Genomic DNA, 20,547 nt, shown 5'->3' with positions numbered 1-20,547 from the left:
CCATAAGAGCTTGAAGCTAAATTAGGCTGGGATTTTGGCCACGCCTCTTTGCCTTTGGCTCCACCCACCCCTGGAATCCCCCCCCCTTTGAGATTTTTCCAAAATGGAATTCAGCTTCTGGGTTGAAAGAGGCTCAACTTTCCTGCTTTAAGCATTCCACCTAGGGCTGTCCATCCTTTGAAAACCCAGCCCTTGGGGGGTGGGGGCAACAGTTCCCTGCTGCCCACCTGCGTTCACGACCCAAGCCATGGGATTTCCCCAAAATCTGGGAACTTTGGGGATTTTTTTCCATCCTCTGTAGAAAGTCACACAAATCACACATGTTATTTGTGCAAATTCCAGGTGGAATTTGCACAAATTAGGCAAATTCCATCAGTAATTTGTGCAAATTACAAACATTGCCATTTGTTCAATTTTCTATTGATGGGGGACAGGCAAGGAAAATTCATGAACCGGCCCAACATGTTGTAAATTGAGTCAGGTCAGCTCACGGAGAAGCGAGCCAAAGTCTGGGGGTTGAACTGTTGAAAGTGGGGTCAAACTCTAACCCCGCCCCCGGTATGGATTCCTCCAACATCCCTAAATACACCACACTGGCTGTCTCTAGACCCCACAGTGGTAGTAATAGCAAATTAACTTTTCTGTAAGGCTTCAGAGATATTCACATCACTTCACTGGCCTCCTCAGATCAATAGCTTTGAGACCCTGCTCCGTTCAGGTAGCCAGTTTGGGATTTTGAAAACATCTGGCCACTGAGCAGATCCAGCAGTGGATTTTGACTGGCCATAGGGCAGATCCTGATTGGGTTTTGTGGGGTGCTGGATTAGAGTCCTGATGGATTAGAGCAAAGATCCATTCAGTTCAGCGTTTTCCAACTGGGTGCCCTCCAGATGTATTGCACTGTGACTCTCATTATTCCCAGTTGGAGCTGCAGTCCATCTGGAGAGCACCAATTGGACTGGAACTCTCATCATTCCCCATTGGCGTTGTACTACACCTGGAGGGCACCTACCGGACTGCAATGCCCATTATCCCCAGTTGCAGTCCACCTGGAAGACACCCACTGGACTTTAAGTCCCATCATTCCCATTTGGAGGGCACCCACTGGACTCCAACTCACATCATTCCCAGTTGGGGTTGCAGTCCACCTGGAGGACACCTACTTAACTGCAAGTCCCATCATTCCCAGTTGGAGTTGCAGGTCCAAGTGGAGACTACCAACTGGACGTCAGCTCCTATCATCCCCAGTTGCAATCCATCTGGGGGGCAGCAGGTTAGGGAAGGCTGATCTAGTCCAAACTCCAGTTTTGAACCCCCCAAAGTGACTGGCAGGCAATAACCCTCCTCCACTCTCTCCCAGTGCCCAGCCCAGCAACTCAGCCCACCCCCACCCCAGTACCAAATGCACAAAAAGGCTGATAATGACTCTCCTGAGCTAAGTGATTCAGAGTGACGCCTTATGCTGAAGAGAAGGCATTATGCATATCTCAGTCGAGACGCCATTTCAAACATTTCATCCCGGAATGCGGCTAGAAGACTTTGGTGAAAGTCAGTCCAATTATATATTTATTTTAATGCAACTTGGCTTTCCAAATAATTCGTCGAGCTGCTGTTAAATCTTGGCACCTGAAGCCTCAGAGCCATTAGTACCCAGCAAGCCTGCAACTGGGGACCAATTTCCTCAGCATCTTTTGAGAAATCTTCTCACTTTTATGATGACTAATAAATGCCCTCGTATCTCCCAGAGATGGATCTTTGCTAGCTGAGGGGCCAGGAATGCAGTGCTCATTTGGGGAATGAAGTCTTAGAAGAAACACAAGAAGAAGGGCTGGGGTGGGGTGGGGTACAGGGGGCAGGTAGAGAGGGTATGGGGTCTGAGGGATTCAGCACAGCTTGGAGTGTCCCAAAGTTTAGAGTCCATCTTGCTTACATTGGCCACCAAGCTCCATATAATCCCAGTGGTAATTACGTAATCATTTCCCCAAAATGCTGCAGAGAGAGAGAGAGAGAGAGAGAGAATGAGAACTCAGCTGGTTGACTGGGGAACTGAGGTTTTTGAACTGAGAGAGTGGTGGGAGACAGGGAGAGAAATTCTGCTGTTAAAAAGCATGTGTGAACTGTTATGGTGCATGCATGTGCACTAAGACATTGCATGGATTTGGTGGCTGGTTTTGCACCACAGTGCACACGTGAGCTCTGATCACAGTCAAAATGAAGCCGGAAGAAAATAGGACCATGGATAGCTCCGACTGTGTCCTGCTGGCTGGAACACTCTCCTTAACAATAATAGGACACTGTTGTCTCAGCAGGGAGCGAAAGCCCAACTGAAGCCTTATGTAGGCTGACCAGATCTGTAGTGTGGTCAGCTTTGCCCCCTCTGGAGGAGGTGACTGAACTGTTAAAGGGTCCTCACCTGATTTTGTAAATTGCTACATCTACAAAGCTGGGGGAGATGGAGGATCACATCCTCTGAGCCAGAGGACAATGGGATGGTTGTGTCCCCTGGGATGGTTGGGCCCTAAATAAGTCACTGACTATTTTACTCCAGAGGAAGCATCCTGTGCCTTGTCCTTATCAGAACCTTGTGCTGCACACTGGAAAGCCCAGGGGCTGGGGGTCATGATAGTCTACCAAAGACCCTATGAATTTAGCGTCTACATCCCAACTGCCACATTGTCTCCCTGTGATATGCAGCTGTCCCATAGGTCCAAAAAGCTGCCCCACTAAAGTGTATGGCCCCATGCATTTGGCTAGGCACACTGAGTGGAGATTCCCTCTTATGGCCCATGTGACAAGCAGACAGGGCTATGTTTTCCTCTGGTCCCAGTGGTGGGGGGTGGCAAAGGTAGCAGAGACCTCCAGGATTTATGGAGAACCTCCAGGAATTCACTACCACAAAATATGGTGATGGCCACCAATTTGGTGGGTTGGATAAATTCCTGGAAAAGGCTATCAGTGGCTACTAGCCCTGGTGGTTATGTGCTACCTCCAGGATCTGAGGCAGTAAGCCTGTGTGCACCAGTTGCTGGGGAACATGGGTAGGAGGGTGCTGTTGCACCATGTCTAGGCTTTGTTGGTCCCTGGTCTACAGCTGGTTGGCCACTGTTTGAACAGAGTGCTGGACTAGATGGACCCTCGGTCTGATCCAGCATCAGGGCTCTTCTTATGTTCTTATGATTCCATTGAGCTGGTTTGAACACTAAACTTTTTGAAGTCATTCTGTGGAACTGTAACCTGATCACTGTCATGCCACCTTAGCAAATAGTCTGGCTCTTATCATATGGACCTTGGATGGATTTTAAAAAAATAGAGACTACTCTTTCCCACCACTCTGAGCTATCTCCTCTGTTACTTAATGGAATTGCAGTTTTTATGACTCAAAGCTTTAACAGCTTTTGCACTATCACCCATAGAAGGCCTCAAGGATCACCAGAAAACGTGACCGGGGCAAAGTGTATTCTGCGCATCAGTGACGTAGCTGTGCAAAGATGGAATCTGGCAGGGAATCTGGGGTCCTGTGCCAGGTCTGCCTATAGATATTTCTCCAATAATGTTCCAGATGTCTCTGAGGATACACATCTGACTCTCTTTTCCTCCCCACCTCCCAAATTGTTTTGCCAGCACTGGCAGGAGAAATACTGTTAGAGAACCGAGAGAGAGGGGAAGCTGATCTTTTGCTTGGGAAAGAAAAACCCCATTCCCTAATGTCCCAGACCGTTCATCTTGGAACAGCAGTCAGGGAAAGGCTCTTTCCATTCACCATTTGGGGCTGTGATGACAGCAGCAGTCAGCTGCCTGCCAGCCTCCTCCCCTGAAATCTTGTCTACAAATTCTAAGCCCTAAATAACCATCCACAGGCCTTCCACAGAACAGCAAATGTCTTGGCAGACAATTGCACATCCTTCGGGCTTGCATTCAACGGCCCGACCTCACCTGCAAATCACACAGAGACTCACCCACTCTAGACCATATTTAAAATGTTCATTCTTTTATAATTCTCCACCCACATGCACACATACACACTGCTGCCTGCTCTGCTCTGCTCAGTCAGCCTCCCATACCCTGATCTGCACCACTATGATACATTGTCAGCAACTCAGGTTAGACTTCAGCAGCTGTAGTTAGACTTCAGCACTGTAGCTATACTAGAGTGACCAGATAGAAAAGAGGGCAGGGTTTCTGCAGCTTTAACGGATGAAGAGGGAGTTTCACCAGGTGCTGCATGCATACAAAGGACACTTATTATTATTTATTTATTTATTTATATAGCACCATCAATGTACATGGTGCTGTACAGCGTAAAACAGTAAATAGCAAGATCCTACCGCATAGGCTTACATTCTGCTAAAATCATAGTAAAGCAATAAGGAGGGGAAGGGAATGCAAACAGGCACTGGGTAGGGTAAACAGGCACAGGGTAGGGTAAAACTAACAGTATAAAGTCCGAGCAACATCAAGTTTTAAAAGCTTTAGGAAAAAGAAAAGTTTTTAGCTGAGCTTTAAAAGTTGTGATTGAGCTTGTAGATCTCAAATGTTCTGGAAGAGCGTTCCAGGCGTAAGGGGCAGCAGAAGAAAATGGACGAAGCCGAGCAAGGGAAGTAGAGACCCTTGGGCAGGCGAGAAACATGGCATCAGAAGAGCGAAGAGCACGAGCGGGGCAATAGTGTGAGATGAGAGAGGAGAGATAGGAAGGAGCTAGACCGTGAAAAGCTTTGAAGGTCAACAGGAGAAGTTTATATTGGATTCTGAAGTGGATTGGAAGCCAATGAAGAGATTTCAGAAGTGGAGTGACATGGTCAGAGCGGCGAGCCAAGAATATGATCTTAGCGGCAGAGTGGTGGACAGAGACCAACGGACTGATGTGAGAAGAAGGAAGGCCAGAGAGAAGAAGGTTGCAGTAGTCCAACCGAGAAATAACCAGTGCATGAACAAGCGTCTTGGCAGAAGAGACAGACAAAAATGATCGAATCCTGGCAATATTATACAGGAAAAAACGACAGGATTTAGCTACTGCCTCAATATGAGGAATAAAGGAGAGCGAGGAGTCAAATATAAAGCCAAGGCTACGAGCTTCATTGACCGGAGTAAGCGTTACATCATTGACAGTAAGAGAGAATGAGAGATGAGGAGAAGGTTTAGGCGGAAAAACAAGCAATTCAGACACCTGCTGAAATTCCCTTTTCTATAAGAACATAAGAAGAGCCCTGCTGGATCAGACCAAGGGTCCATCTAGTCCAGCACTCTGTTCACATAGTAGCCAACCAGCTATCGGCCAGGGACCAATAAGGCAAGACGTGGTGCAAGAGCACCCTCCCACCCATGTTCCCCAGCAACTGGTGCACACAGGCTTATACAAGTGTTAAAGATACAGGAGCCCTGTCCTCCTTTCTGTATGGTCACCCTAGGTGAAGGATAAAAATGAGAGCAGTAGTTGATGAAGAATAGGGCATGGTGAGTGATGGCAGAACGAACTAAGGATGGAGCACATGGACAGAGAGAGACTGGCAGCTAGCAACCCTCATTCAGCGGTATACTGCCTCTGGACATGGAGACTCCTTACAGACAAGTGGCTTCCCTTGTTAACATATACCTTTGCACTTGCAAATGTTTTGGAGGTAGGTCTGCAAAATTTGGGGTGACCTTATGAAATGGAGGACAGAGCTCCTGTATCTTTAACAGGTGCAACTGTTAAAGATACAGGAGCCCTGTCCTCCTTTTCATATGGTCACCCTAGCAAAATTTAAATTGTCAATTTCAATCACAGACTAGCTCAGAATGTGATAGGTGCTTTTTCATTAGAGGTTTAACTGTTTCTAATCATCTAAGGGTGCAAGCCTATGTATGTTTAGACAGAAAAAAAGTCCTACAACTTCCAGCATTCCCCAGCCAACTTTTCTCTCTCAAGGGAATGCTGGGAGTTTTAGGAGTCCCCACCCCACATCTAAGCATCCATAGGATTGCACCCTTATCCCCATAGTAATACCCCAAGTATTACTATGTAATACTTGCTACTTTGGGTCATGCCCAACATGGCTGTCCCTTTCTTCCAGTGATTGTAGACATGAAGCGAAGGCGAACTTCTTCTCCCAATCCCCTGAAGTCATGGGGTTATCTCTCTGTACCATAGACGGCTGCAGGGTTTGTTTGCTTAATAGGTAAACTAATAAACGGAGGTGCTGGTGCTTTATCTACATTTCTCAGTTTAACATAACAAACAAAGCTAATTAAATGGCTGATTGGATAAACTGATGGTGGTCATGTGTTTCTCTAGCCAGCCAACCAGAATCCAGGATTTCTAGATGCTACTATACGGCATGTGCTTTGATCTTCCTAATGAAAGATTAAGGGCTTCACACATTGCCGTCAGCTCTGATGATGCAGAAAAAATTGATTTTGAAATGAATAATAGCCTTCCAGCTCTGCTTTCCCAGGTATGGGATTTGTTCATTCAGTAGCTTGTGCACTTCATAGGAGATTGCTGATGGTACCTGTCTGCCGGTTAATTAAATTGGATCCCTCGGAGTTGAAGGATATAGCTTTCAAAGGTGTCAAAAAGAAGAGAGAGGGAGAATGATAATTAACCAAATCCAACAAGAAAGACAAGAGGAAAGGCAATGGCCATGATCCACTGGGAAGGTGTCCTGCACAAGCCCATTAAAATGAATGGGAGCCACACAAAAGCACAACTGTGTGATTGTGGATTTATGCCTTATGTGATGCTGACCCAAACTATTTTTATCACCATATCTCATCCAAGGTCTATCGTGTTGCCTCCAGCAACTGCATGGCCACTTTCATCTCCCGGCAACAAAAAAGGTGCCCAAGGCGTATGGGACCTGTAGTGAAACAGGTGTCAAGAACTGCTGGGATTAGAACCAAGAACCTACAGCTCTGTGCTTTGCTGTCTCATGTGGATAGTCACCAGGGCTTTAGGTTAGAGCAGTGGTTCCCAAAGTGGGCAGTACTGCCCCCTTGGGGTGGTGGGATTGCATAGGGGGCGTTAAGAGGCAAGAGAGCGGCAGGGGGGCGCTAAGAGGCAAAGGGGGCGCTTGAGGTGGTCTTTTCCGAGAAGCACCTCTCCAGAAGGTCTTAAAACCCAGGGACATTTTTATGGGAGAAGATAGTTTGGTTCCAAGCCATATAGGGGAAGAATCCACACATGTATTAATACCATTTAAGAAGAGTCCTTTTAACGGTGAATTGAAATGTTTCAAAAGCACCAAAACACTAATGAAGAGACATACCCCGCTTGGAGTGCCCTGCCACGCTGGCTGCAAAACAGAGGCGTTCGCTCTCTTTTCCCTCCCTTGGCAAGCCTGCGGTGGGTGCCTCCCATTTAAAGGTGCCGTGCGCATTGCAGCCCCTTTTTCATTCTCAGCTCCTCAGCTCAGCTCCTGCACCCAGCTGCCACCGCCGCTGCTCAGCCTGGGAGCCCAGACCAGCAGGATCCAAAGGAGTGCGGCCCCTTTAAATGGGAAGCACCCGCCCCAGGCTTGCTGAGGGAGGGAAAAGATGTAATTGGATTTTGAATAAATATTCAATAAATTGTTACTGTTTTGAATTTTATTATTATTATCTTCCTTAGTGGGTCGTTGAAAACCGCTATTCTGAATAATGATTTTTATAGGGTAGGGTAGGGGGCACTGGGCATCAGTTTGTGGAACCAAGGGGGCGGTTCCTGAAAAAGTTTGGGAACCACTGGGTTAGAGCATTTACCTGGGCAGTAAAGGGTTTCCAGGTGGCAAAGTGGCTTCACCCAACTGGAGTGACCATTGGTTCACACCAATAGGAAAGGCAAAAAATCTTTCCTGTTTAGGATGGAGTTTTGATAAGGTGGCTACCTAGGCATCACCAAAAGACAGCAGATGCATCACCGAAAAGAAAAGAATAGATGATGATGATGATGTGATTTAAATTTGCATGCACACATTTATTATGTATAGATGAAAATTTGGAAATAATCAGCATCATTTAAACAGGAAGGCAGTGCGTCCCAACCTAGTGAGGGAGACTGTGAGCAGGTGAGCTGTGTACCTGTGCAGTCTGCTGTCCAGGTGCTCACTGTTGATGGGTGCCGCGTGGTCTCCCTTGGGTTCTTTATCTTTAAATTGGAATGGGAAAGGACAGGCCTTCAATTAGAGGATGTCTTCAAAATAGAGGGAAGTAGTTCGCAGAGCCACCCTAAACTTTGCCTGGGGGAAGATGGACTTCCTTGGCTTCCACAGGATGGTTCAGCTCTGACAATAAGTCTACCGGGCTCATTACCACCCATATGACACTCACCACGCCAATCACTTGACCTGTTAGTTCTGCTTTGATTTGACTTGTTTCTTCCCATGGGTCAGCCTTCCCCAATCTGTGGCCATCCAGATGTGTTGGAGTGCAACTCCCATGATCCCCACCTGGCTGGGGATGATGGGAGTTGCACTCCAACACATCTGGAGGGCACCAACTTGGGGAAGGTTGCTGTAAATAACCTCCTTCTCTATAGCCTTGCCCATTGCAATGATCTTCTCCAGATGCTGCCCTTTACACTTTTGTGGGGGCAGAATTTCTCCAGGGTCTTAATGCTTGCCAGCCCACCCCCCCCGCCCCGGTTGTGCCAGATCTCATGACTTCCAATCGCTCACATTCTTTCACTCAAAGTTAGGGTGACTCTTTGGAAATCAGGACAGGGCTCTTGTATCTTTAACAGTGGCATAGAAAAGGGAATTTCAGCAGGTGTCATTTGTATGCATGCAGCACCCGGTGAAATTCCCTTTTCATCACAACAGTGAAAGCTGCAGGAGCCCTGTCCTCTTTTGTATCTGGTTGCTCTAGTATAGCTCCTGCAGCTTTCACTGTTGTGACGAAGAGGGAATTTCACCAGGTGCTGCATGCATACAAAATGACACCTGCTGAAATTCCTTTTCATGGGGTCACCCTAAAGTATCACTGCTGTTCCTCACTTATCCATACCTTTTGTTTGGCCACCATATTACCCCTTTGTGAGAAAACAATCTGAATTCTGTAAAATCAAGAAAACAACACGTGTACACATATACAACCAACATGATGCAGAATGAACGAGTGTATTGCAATATGCAGCAACTAAGGAAATTGGAACTGTTTAATTTCTTGTGAGCATGTTCTGTTGTTTTCTTCATTCCTTTGGTGCAAACTTTGTCCTGGAGTATGAAGAACATCATATTGCAGAGAGTATGAATCTTCAAGAGAATCAGTGAAGTTCAAACTCACCAAGTTTCTCTGAAGTCAACCTTGAAGAATTGCCTCGCTCCTGTTTTCAACTGGGATCTGTTTTTCTTTGTTTTCTGTTTTCTGCATTTTTGGAAAGTGCACATCCCGAACGCACTTTCCCCCCATAGACTAAAGCATGGAAATGCAAATGCATGCTTTTAAAGTCCTTCCCCCCACCCTAAAGTAGGCATTTAGCGAATGCAAACACAAGCTGAGGAAAGTGCCCGCTTTCTCAGGAAACTGGGCACCCATTCGCATTCAGGGCAAATTGAATTTAACAGTGAATCAGAATGAAATTCTCCTGCACCCGTATTCTAAGGCTGCCCAAAAGGATACGGAAAGACCTAAAGATGGTAGTGCACGCGCTGGTAACTTCGAGGCTCGACTTCTGCAATGCGCTCTACATAGGGCTACCTTTGTGCCTAGTCCGGAAACTTCAACTAGTTCAAAAAATGGCAGCCAGGTTGGTCACCGGTACATCTAGGGGTGACCACATCACACAAGTCTTAAAATCTCTTCACTGGCTGCCAATTAGTTTCTGGGCGAAGTATAAAGTGTTGCTTATTACCTTTAAAGCCTTACATGGTTTGGGTCCAGGCTACCTGTGGGATCACCTTCTCCTGTACAATCCGCCCCACACACTCAGGTCCTCTGGGAAGAATCTGCTTCAGTCAGCAGAGACTAGGCTGACAACCATTACCCAGAGGACCTTATCTTCTGCTGCTCCCAGACTGTGGAATAGCCTGCCGGAGGAGACTCGTCAGCTTGACAATCTTCTAGCATTCAAGAAAGCTGTCAAGACTGATTTCTTCCGGCAGGCCTATCCAGTAGAATTTTAGAATACTTTTAGGATGCTTTTAGGATGTTTTTAACAGTGTATGCTATGTTTTTAATCAGTATTTTATGTATTTTATGCTTGCTGTTGTTCCCTGCCTCAATCCAATCGGAGAGGCAGGTAAGAAATATATTATTATTATTATTATTATTATTATTATTATTATTATTATTATTATTAGCTAGACAGAGATGGCTGACATTAAGGCAATGGCTCCAGTCTTTACAAATGACGATTTTCATAATGATTTTGCTGTTCTTATTTATCTTCTCCTTCTTTTCCAGCTTGCTGCCTTAGAGAGACAAGTTTTTGATTTCTTGGGATACCAATGGGCTCCAATTCTTGCCAATTTCCTCCACATCATCATTGTTATTCTTGGCCTGTTTGGGACAATCCAATACAGGCCACGCTACATTGTGGTGGTGAGTAGCAAGGAAGTTTGTTAACGTTTCTAAAGTTGTGCCTGCTTATGTGGGAGTAAGCCACACTGAATTCATTGGGCTTACTCAATAGGCCTTAGAAATATCCACTCAGAAGGATATCCTTACTCATAAAGACAAGTGAATTATAACTTCTTATAAATGTAAATGCAGAGTAATTGGGACCTTCTTTGCCAGGTGATGGTTGTTTGGGAAAAATGAATTAAATAAGAAAGTGTCATTGATATTCACAACAGCATAGTTCTGAAAACAACACATGTCAGAACTATGCATGTCAAGGCAGCCCAATATATTTTTGGTGCTGCCTGTGCAAAAACCAAATGCTGTGGCCTCTTTCCCTCCCAACGGTAAAAAAATATAATCATAAAATAAACAGCAATTTCCAGTCTTTTTATGGCATCCACAAATCTGGCAGTTAAGGTCGCTGACTTGTTCTGAATAATAGTCGGGTGGTTCTAATGCATGTAACGAAAATGTCTTGCATGCCATTTTCTCTGCAATGTCTCCCACTGCCAAAGAGGCAAGCCACTTTTAATCAAAGCAGTGACTTGTTTCTTCAGCAGTAGGCATTGCTGCTGAAAACACAAACACACACCTACTGCATCTAATAGTGTCTCTGTATGGAACCTGGCCTCTATCTGTGTACACACAGGGGTGTGTGTGTGTGTGTGTGTGTGTGTGTGTGTGTGTGTAATAAAAGCTTAGCCGAGAGCAGGACAATCTCAAATTATGAACAAATATTCCATTTCATCTCTGACTTCCGACACAGTGTACGTAATTTATTTTAATCAGACTGTTTCACTTTATTACACAGCCTTTGGGATGTAAATTAAATTACCATGTTGCTAATAGTACAGGCGGACGCTACTCTAATTGTCAGCCTAAAGCGCCATGCCCTATGTAAATGCCTTGCATTAAGTTAACCAGTCATGTTTTACCCTCATTGGCCTTTGCGTCCTCTGGTGTAATGGAACAACAAGCGTCTTGGTGGCAGCGCTGCGTTCCAAATAGCTGTGAGGAGAAATGTTCCTGACTTAGTCGATCAGGTAGGCCAGAGTCCATTGGATTGTACCATGGCATCGCAATGAATGGGAGTTTTCCCCGATCTGTGGAGGCTGCTTGCACACTGGAGAGCCAATGTGGTGTAGTGGCTAAGGTGTTGGACTAGGAGTCTGGAGATCCGGGTTCTAGTCCCCACTCGGCCATGGAAACCCACTGGGTGACTTTGGGCCAGCCTCAGACTCTCACCCAACCTACCTCACAGGGCTGTTGTTGTGAGGATAACATGGAGAGGAGGAAGGTTATGTACACCGCCTTGGGTTCATTGGAGGAAAAAAGGCGGGATATAAATGTAATAAATAAATAAATTCATTTTGGTGGTGCTGCAAAACACCCTGCTCGCTCAGTCGTGTTCCCGGCATTGACTGTCTTTAAGGCCACAGACGCTCCTACATTCAGTGAGTACTGGAAATCACAGAGTTATTATTAATATACATTTCCCTGCTCCTCCGTCGTCCCCCACCCAAGCCTGGCTTCATGGCCACCAGTTATTGAAGAGGGAGACTCCCCATTGGCCGGTGCTGTGGCTTAAGTAATAAACTCCAGCCAGCTGTAAATGGTGTTGGTAAATGAGGATCTCCAGTCCCTGCTTACCTGTCAGGCTCCTGACAAGCACGGAGCATAAATCCAGAGCCAACAAAACAGTTCCGCTACATCACCCTCCGGGCCTGACGTGGAAGGACAGGCTGTGACAGCTATCCATCAATTGGTGTGTGCTGGGGAGGCAAGAATGGATGTACATCCCCCACCCCCCAGGAGTTAATTATGAACTGTCAGGAGGCATTTGGCTTGTTTTAAAGTCTGGAGGAATCCTGGCACTCGCTGCAAAATTGCATCTCTGATTCCACAGGTGAATCCACACACTCAGGACCAAATAAGACATTACTTTATTTACCGTATTTCTTCGATTCTAAGACGCACTTTTTTCCCTAAAGCAACAGCTCTAAAAATTGGGTGCGCCTTAGATTCGATGGCGCCTTAGAATCGAAGAAATACGGTAATTACATTTGTCGAGTCTGCAGCGGGACAGGCGGGGAAAGAGGGTAGGGGGTGAAGAGCGAGAGAGAGAGAAGGGAGTGGAGAGAGAAGCGGGGGGGGGAGAGGGGCAACGTCTCAGAGCATCTCAAACTGGCTGGGAGGGACCCCAGCTCCGGCAGGCCAGTGAGCTTCCAAAGAGCTCGGCCTCGCCTCTGTTAAGGAGATGGGAAGCGGAAGAATCACCTGAGCAGCGCTGGTTGGGCTTGCCCGCCCACCCCCTCCCGTCCGTGTGAATGGTGTAGACCAGCTTTTGAATGCATGTGTGGCTGTCCGTTCCCAGGCAGGGGACGATTGGTTCCTGCTTCCCATTCATGTAACCCGCCTCTATGCGTGTGCGTGTGGGTGCGCACGTGTGTGTCTGTGTCTCGCTCGCTCCCTGTTCCACTCCCACTCCGCTGCGTGTATGTACCGTAAAATTGCTTTGCTGGCTGATTGGAGAAATGTATTTTTTCTTCGAATCAAAGCTTTTCCCCCCTGTTGGTGGCACTAAAATTAGTGTGCGCCTTAGATTCAATGGCGTCTTACAATCGAAGAAATACGGTAGCAGCAACATCGACTTTCTTTTCGTTTTTACTCTAGATTATGTGCAGGCGTCTCGTGAAGGTCAAGACTCTAGCGGGGAGCATATTGAGGTTTTCAAGATCTGCACCTATTCTAGAGTAGAAATGGACAAATGCACAGTGTGGGTTGTTGCTGAACTGTGGATTGGAGTGTTGTCTGAATGCAGGGGTTTTTTTTTCCCACAGGGATGCTTGTTAACCATGCAGTGTGGCTTGTGAACAACCCTGAACAGGACACCAAGAGGCAGGTGGCTCGTTCAAGAAAAATAAACCACGCTGCATGGTTAAGCAGCCACCCTGCAGAAAACACGCTGCATTCTGACAACACATTATTCCACCCTGCGGAAAACACACTGCATTCAGACAACAGGACAACCTATGGTGGGTTAGTGTGCTGTGTGAACCCAGTCTTTAAATCTGCATCTAGCAGCTACATCATCTCCTTTTTCATTTTTACTCTAGATTACGTGAAGTTCAAATCCCACCCAGTAGCAAGGAGCATACTGGGGCTTTCAAGATCTGGTTTGGGGCCCTTGCAGCTGATCTAGAGTAAAAATGGACAGTAATGCATGTTTTGGACCTAAGCTGCAAAGAACCTTGAGCATTTTGGGTGTTTGAGGCACTTCACATGCATGATCTTTGTCATCTCTACAACAACACTATCAAATAAGTTAGTATTCCCATAATGCAGAGTGGGGCACAAAGTTGAACCCCCCCCAACACACACACAGTGGCTTCTTTAAGGCCACACTGTAAAATTTATGATGGAGGTGGGATTTGAACTAGAGTGACCATATGAAAAGGAGGACAGGGCTCCTGTATTGAATAGAAAAGGGAATTTCATTTGTATGCCTGCAGCACCTGGTGAAATTCCCTCTTCATCGCAACAGTTAAAACTGCAGGAGTCCTGCCCTTTTTTGTATCTGATCAAGAGGGCTGGGCTCCTGCAGCTTTAACTGTTGTGATGAAGAAGGAGTTTCATCAGGCGCTGCATGCATACAAATGACGCTTGCCGAAATTCCCTTTTCTACACAACTGTTAAAGATACAGGAGCCCTGTCCTCCTTTCTACATGGTCACCCATGTAATTTGAACTGAGTCCTCCCATGTTCATAAACCCCAGGACCAGCCCAAGTTATTTTGCTGCTTGGAGCAGGGAATAATATGTGGCACCCTCCTATTCTATGTAACAAAGCCAACTGGGCTAGCAGTTGAATTTTTCTTCAGCACTGGTGGTGTGACAGTGTTCTTCATTGCTGAAGTTCATTGCAGTGTTCATCTGAAGGCACCAGACTAGATTAGGGAGCACAAGGCTGCCCGTTTGCTACACAACTCCCAGCATCTGCTGCCTGAGGCAACTGCCTCATTCTGCCTAATGGGAGGGCTGGCCGTGATCATCCCCACCATTAACTGCTACACGACACCCACTGAAATCCATGAGAAACCAAGAGGTGTCTTCAGGCCAGCGTCTTTTCTCTACCCTGGATCCTCTCTCCAGGCACAGGATCCCCTGGGCCTTCTTCATGCTTGCGTGGGCACGTGCCCAATCATTGGCCAATGGCGGTGAAACCTGATTGGTTAACATGATGACACAGGCAAGGGAAGGAGGCAGGCTTGACACCTTAAGTTCCCTTTACGCACTACAGGTTAAAATATGATAGGGCGTTCCGGACTAGGACTGAACGGAAGGCAGGAGAGGGTTTGCTCCCTGCTACACCTTGCCCCAGCTGCCTTGTATTAGAGCAGCAGCACCCAGGGGTGTCGTGCACAATTCTGCCGAGAGTGTAATTCTGGTCACTACTGAAATCTAGCTACCGTAAGCATGGAAAACTGACTGAGGCCCTTTCTACACCTAAGGGTTATCCCAGGAAAATGGAGGGATCGCCCCTGCCTGCTGCTGGGATCCCCTGTGTGGCATTTCGATGCACAGGAATGATCCCAGGATGATCCCGGGATAAAGGGCTGGCGTAGACATACCCTCCGATGTTGTTCGGATCCCAGAATTTCTCCAAGTAGGACCGGGAAAGAATGAAACACCAAGGAGGTGCTGTCAATCAATGTCAAAAATGGATTTTGAACCTCGTTCACCCTGAGGGCCAAATTCAATTTCAGAGAAGCTTTTAGGATCCATTTTTCAGTGGTGAACGGGATCCAAAGGAAAAGGGGGCAGGGCCCAAACTGCCAGAAATATCCCCCCTCCCCCCAACAATCAATATATTTTAGCTTAAAACTCTTACTAGTGGAAATTAAAGCTTAGGGGAGGCATTTCTTTTTAGGATGTGAATGGGTGGGTGGGGGACTGTTCAAAAGTTGGGAAACTATCTAACACTCAGTGTTTGGAGGGAAGGGGTGGGGCCATCGGAAGGGGGTTGACTTCTGGTAGGGTGACCATATGGAAAGGAGGACCAAGCTCCTTTATCTTTAACAGCTGTAGAGAAAAGGGAATTTCAGCAGGTGTCCTTTGTATGCATGCAGCACCTGGTGAAATTCCCTCTTCATCACAACAGTTAAAGCTGCAGGAGCCCTGCCCTCTTTTGTTTCAGTCCCTGCCAGGCAGGGCTCCTGCAGCTTTAACTGCTATGATGAAGAGGGAAATTCACCAGGTGTTGCATGCATACAAAGGACACCTGCCGAAATTCCCTTTTCTCTACAGCTGTTAAAGATAAAGGACACACCTTTTCAAAACAACTGTTCAAGATACAGGAGGCCTGCCCTGCTTTCCATATGGTCACCCTACTTCTGGAGAACCTGCCTGTAGGGCCAGATTGAGGCCCTGTGGGCTGGAGGTTCAACACCCCTGACTTAATGCTACAGCTGGCCAGTGGAGGCTGGTGGCTCCGATGTCAGTGGGGTGGTGAATCCGCTCCAGCTTTCTGTCGTAGCTCTAAAGGTGCTATCTAAGGTAGGGTGACCAAATAATAATAATAACAACAACAATAATAATAATAATAATAATAATAATAATAATAATAATAAATGTATTTGTTACCCACCTCTCCCTCTGGATCGAGGCGGGGTACAACACAAATAAAAACACCCTAAACTACAGGGCTCCTGTATCTAACAGTTGTATTGAAAAGGGAATTTCAGCAGGTGTCATTTGTATATATGGAGAACCTGGTGAAATGTCCTCTTCATCACAACAGTTAAAGCTGCCCTCTTTTAAATCTGGTCACTCTAGTATAGCTCCTGCACCTTTAACTGTTATGATGATGAGGGACTCTCACCAGGTTCTCCATATATACAAATGACACCTGCTGAAATTCCCTTTTCTATGCAATTATTAAAGATACAGGAGCCCGGTCCTCCTTTTCATATGGTCACCCTATCTAAGGTGCGAAGCACTAGCTTATGTTGTGAAGCATGTTGCAAAGCACTTTTAGAGTTCTGACTGGTTCTGACTGAAACCCAGAACAAATCCACTGCTCCAGTGATGTCAGAGCCACCAGCCTCGGCTGCAGCTGGCCCAATCAGAGAGCTCACATCTGCTCCCTTTGTAGTGCTGCAACTTCACCGCTCTCCCTCTGTCTTTCTGCCCTTCCCCAGTATGCCATCTGGACAGCCATCTGGGTCACCTGGAACATCTTCATTATCTGCTTCTATCTGGAGGTCGGCGGCCTTTCGAAGGTGAGTGAGGCTGAAGTCTGAACAGCCAGCGAGAATCAAAGGGAAAAGCCCGAGCAGCGCAGGTTGAGAGCATGTGCACAGTGCCGTCGGGGGAAGGCACAGAGCAAGCCCAACTACACACATCAAAGTGGGGCCCGGGAGGACATTGTAGGACAAAATGCTGCCTGCACACTTTGAGATTAAGGATAGAAAGAAAGGCCCCCCCCCCCCAAGGGATTAAATTACTCTTCCATAAACTGAATCCAATTCAGTGCTTTAATGCCTCTCCAAAAAAAAAAAAAAGCTATCCATGATGGCAGGCTCCTAGTATGATTTGGGTGGAAAATTAATTTCTTAGACCCTTTGATGGTAAATGTGTTGGCGTTAGTTTGGTTCTTCTTGCCCCTAATATGGTCTCTGCCTCCCCTTTTTAAGCTCTCCAGACTTGGAAGGGGAAACCCTGTTTGCATTCAGAATGCATTGTAGGACACACACACACACATCCTGCCCCTCCAAAGGGCTTGCATTTAAGGCAAATTTGGCCTGCAGATAGTTTGCGCATTTTCATCTACGATTCCAAAGTTTCCATTTTGTTACTTGATGTGTGTCAAATGTTAGTTAGAGGTGCATTTGTTTTCAGTGCTGAAATATATCTGTTTGGAATAAACCTGGTATGGATCCATTGAATACATGTCCTGGAACATTTAAACATTTTGTGGGATAGAACTGCACACACTTATAGCTTTAAGAACTCTATTGGAACCAAGGAACATTGCTTGCAATGGCTTTCAAAGTGTAAAGTGAGTATTTGGGAAGTTCTTTGATGAATTGAACTCAAATAGCTGCAAATCAATCTCCACAGTATTGATCTTACACACAGAGGTAGGCCTGCATGAAAAACAAATCTGTTTCATGCCACTGTCATTGTCATGGATTTCCCAAAGAATCTTGGGGATTGTAGTTTATTGAGGGTACTGGGAATTCTGCAATAAAGGTTACCTCGCCAATGCTTTGCAACATTATTATTATTATTATTTATTTATATAGCACCGTTAATGTACATGGTGCTGTACAGAGTAAAACAATAAATAGCAAGACCCTGCTGCATAGGCTTACATTCTAATAAAATCATAATAAAGCAATAAGGAGGGTAAGAGAATGCACCAAACAGGCAGTATAAAAGTCAGAACAATTCAAGTTTTAAAAGCTTTAGGAAAAAGAAAAGTTTTTAGCTGAGCTTTAAAAGCTGCGATTGAACTTGTAGTTCTCAAATGTTCTGGAAGAGCGTTCCAGGCGTAAGGGGCAGCCGAAGAAAATGGACGAAGCCGAGCAAGGGAAGTGGAGACCCTTGGGCAGGTGAGAAACATGACATCAGAGGAGCGAAGAGCACGAGCGGGGCAATAGTGTGAGATGAGAGAGGAAAGATAGAAAGGAGCTAGACAGTGAAACATGAACTACAGTTGCCAGAGTTTCCTGGGAGGAAGGAATACCTGCTAAAGAAGGTTAAGCCAACAGTGCTAAGATGCTTTGATGGGGATCTCATTCTTTGGGGCTTTGTAAAATAATGCCTGAACATTTCACACTTGAGAACTGTTTTGCTCAGCATTTGATAAAAATAGTACCAGAAATAAAACTATGTAAGAAATGGTAGGTTTGGGTGAGGAGTTGGAATGAGACAATGTGGTATAGTGGTTAGAGTGTTGGACTGGGACTTGGGAGATTCAGGTTTTAGTCTCTTCCCCATCCCGAGCCACGAAGCTCACTAGGTAACTTTAGTCTAGTCGCTGACTCTCAGCCTAGCCTGCCTCACAAGGTTGTTATGAGGATAAAATGGAGTGGAGGAGAAGGACCATATTGTAAACCACTTTGGGTTCTTTGCAAGAGGGAAAAAGGCTGAATATGTGTAATAATAAATAAATACCTGTCAAAACCAAAGCAGAGGTAGGCAACCTGGCACACTCCAAATGTTTTGGAGTACAATTCCCACAAAACCTGACAATTGCCCATGCTTGCTGGAGCTTATGAGTGCTGTAGACAAAAATATTTGAAGAGTGCCAGATCGCTTACCTGTTGTCAAATGGACATCACAGGTACTGGCCAATTGATGCTTTAAGGTGGATTCCTGCACTGAGCAGGGGGTTGGACTCGATGGCCTTGTAGGCCCCTTCAAACTCTACTATTCTACGATTATGTGATGCCCAACACACACACACATGGACAAATATAGTCCTTAGCTAGAAGTTTTTCCTGATGTCCAGCTGGAATCTGGCTTCCTTTAACTTGAGCCCTTTATTCCGTGTCCTGCAGGACACGGAATAATGGGCTCAAGTTAAAAGAAGCCAGATTCCAGCTGGACATCAGGAAAAACTTCCTGACTATTAGAGCAGTATGACAATGGAATCAGTTACCTAGGGAGGTTGTGGGCTCTCCCACACTAGAGGCCTTCAAGAGGCAGCTGGATAAGCATCTGTCAGGGATGCTTTAGGGTGGTTTCCTGCATTGAGGAGGGGGTTGGACTCGATGGCCTTGTAGGCCCCTTCCAACTCTGCTATTCTATGATTCTAAGCTTTATCCCTGGATCGTCCAGGGGTCAGACCTGTTCATCTAGGTGACACACAGGGGATCCAGTGCTCAGGCAGGGGCAAACCCAGGATGATCCCAAGATAAACCTTAGGTCTAACTGTGGCCATAGTTTTCCTAGTGGATATTGGTGGGTGGTAGAATTGCAGTTACCCCCAAGCATTGGTTTACAAATAGGAAGCTGTTTCAGAAATAGCCAGATTTCAGCTGGGGATTTGGGGCCAGAATTTTGGGGAAGACATTTCTTGAATCCAAAAGGAATCTAGAAAACCTTCCCCTTTGCTGGGCCTTTAGTGGGTTTGGGCTGAATAGGCAGCTCACGAACACACACACACCCCTGCCCCTGCTGCACTTCTGCGGTGAGTTTCTATAGGACAAATTATCCTAAGTTTTTCTCTTCTGCTCTGATGCCCTAGGACCTAGATGTTTAAGGGAAACATACGTAGAACTGTTCTCCCTACCCCCATGCAACCCCCACATTTAATTTCTGACAAAATAGCTTGGCTGATCTGTCCATGTCAGCAGCCGGCTAATTTATAGTGACAAAATGCAAGGAAGTGCGCTGAGGTAGAAAGAATCCAGTTAGTTAACATGGCAGCTGGTGTTAATGGTTGCCCTTTTCAGTTCAGGCAGGTGATAATTCAGGTGGAGAGAAAGGTGGGGTTGGGGTGGATTCCAGTTAGTTTTAACTGGTTTCATGAATGCATCCTCAGGGTGGGAGGAGAAAACCTCCATAACTGCTTTATTGGGAGAATCATCCTCAAATTTTCTTTATGGCTATGGGGACAGAGATTTGAACTATTGTTGTTCTTTCCCCCCTCATGGGTCACGGATTAATGAAGTTCTGGGTTCAGGCAGCGGGATCACGCCCCTGACCTCTGCAGTGCAGACATTCTCATGGGCAGAGGTCTAGCCGGCTGCACAGAGGTCAGTGGTAGGACTTGCTTGTAACAGGCTGCTACAGAGTCTGTTTACGACTAAGGCATATAAGTAAGGAAGTGGTCAAATAGCCAAGGAAGCATAATTGTGCACGGGCATGTCATGATTCCAAGCTGTGTGAGCCAATGCACAAAACCTTCATTTATTAAATAGTCGCCTCGTCACACCTGAAGGGAGTGTGAATGCTAGGAGCTGTCCTCTAAGCTTCTTTAGCCTAACAAAGCAAGGCAGTTGCCTGTCACTAAATAGATGGT

At 46.2% G+C, this 20,547-nt stretch overlaps 1 protein-coding gene across 1 annotated transcript in view; it reads left to right on the top strand.

The window, feature by feature from the left end:
* The window catches only part of NKAIN4 (sodium/potassium transporting ATPase interacting 4), a 129,989-nt gene that overhangs the window by 47,062 nt on the left and 62,380 nt on the right, over positions 1 to 20,547 (top strand). The window contains exons 2-3 of the mRNA XM_063147036.1: positions 10,357 to 10,494; positions 16,715 to 16,795. Of these exons, the coding sequence (XP_063003106.1) occupies positions 10,357 to 10,494; positions 16,715 to 16,795 (219 nt within the window). The remainder of the gene's footprint in view (positions 1 to 10,356; positions 10,495 to 16,714; positions 16,796 to 20,547) is intronic.

This window comes from Elgaria multicarinata, chromosome 1 (assembly GCF_023053635.1).
Source record: "Elgaria multicarinata webbii isolate HBS135686 ecotype San Diego chromosome 1, rElgMul1.1.pri, whole genome shotgun sequence".
NCBI lineage: Eukaryota > Metazoa > Chordata > Lepidosauria > Squamata > Anguidae > Elgaria > Elgaria multicarinata.
This window is presented reverse-complemented; position numbering and strand designations above follow the sequence as displayed.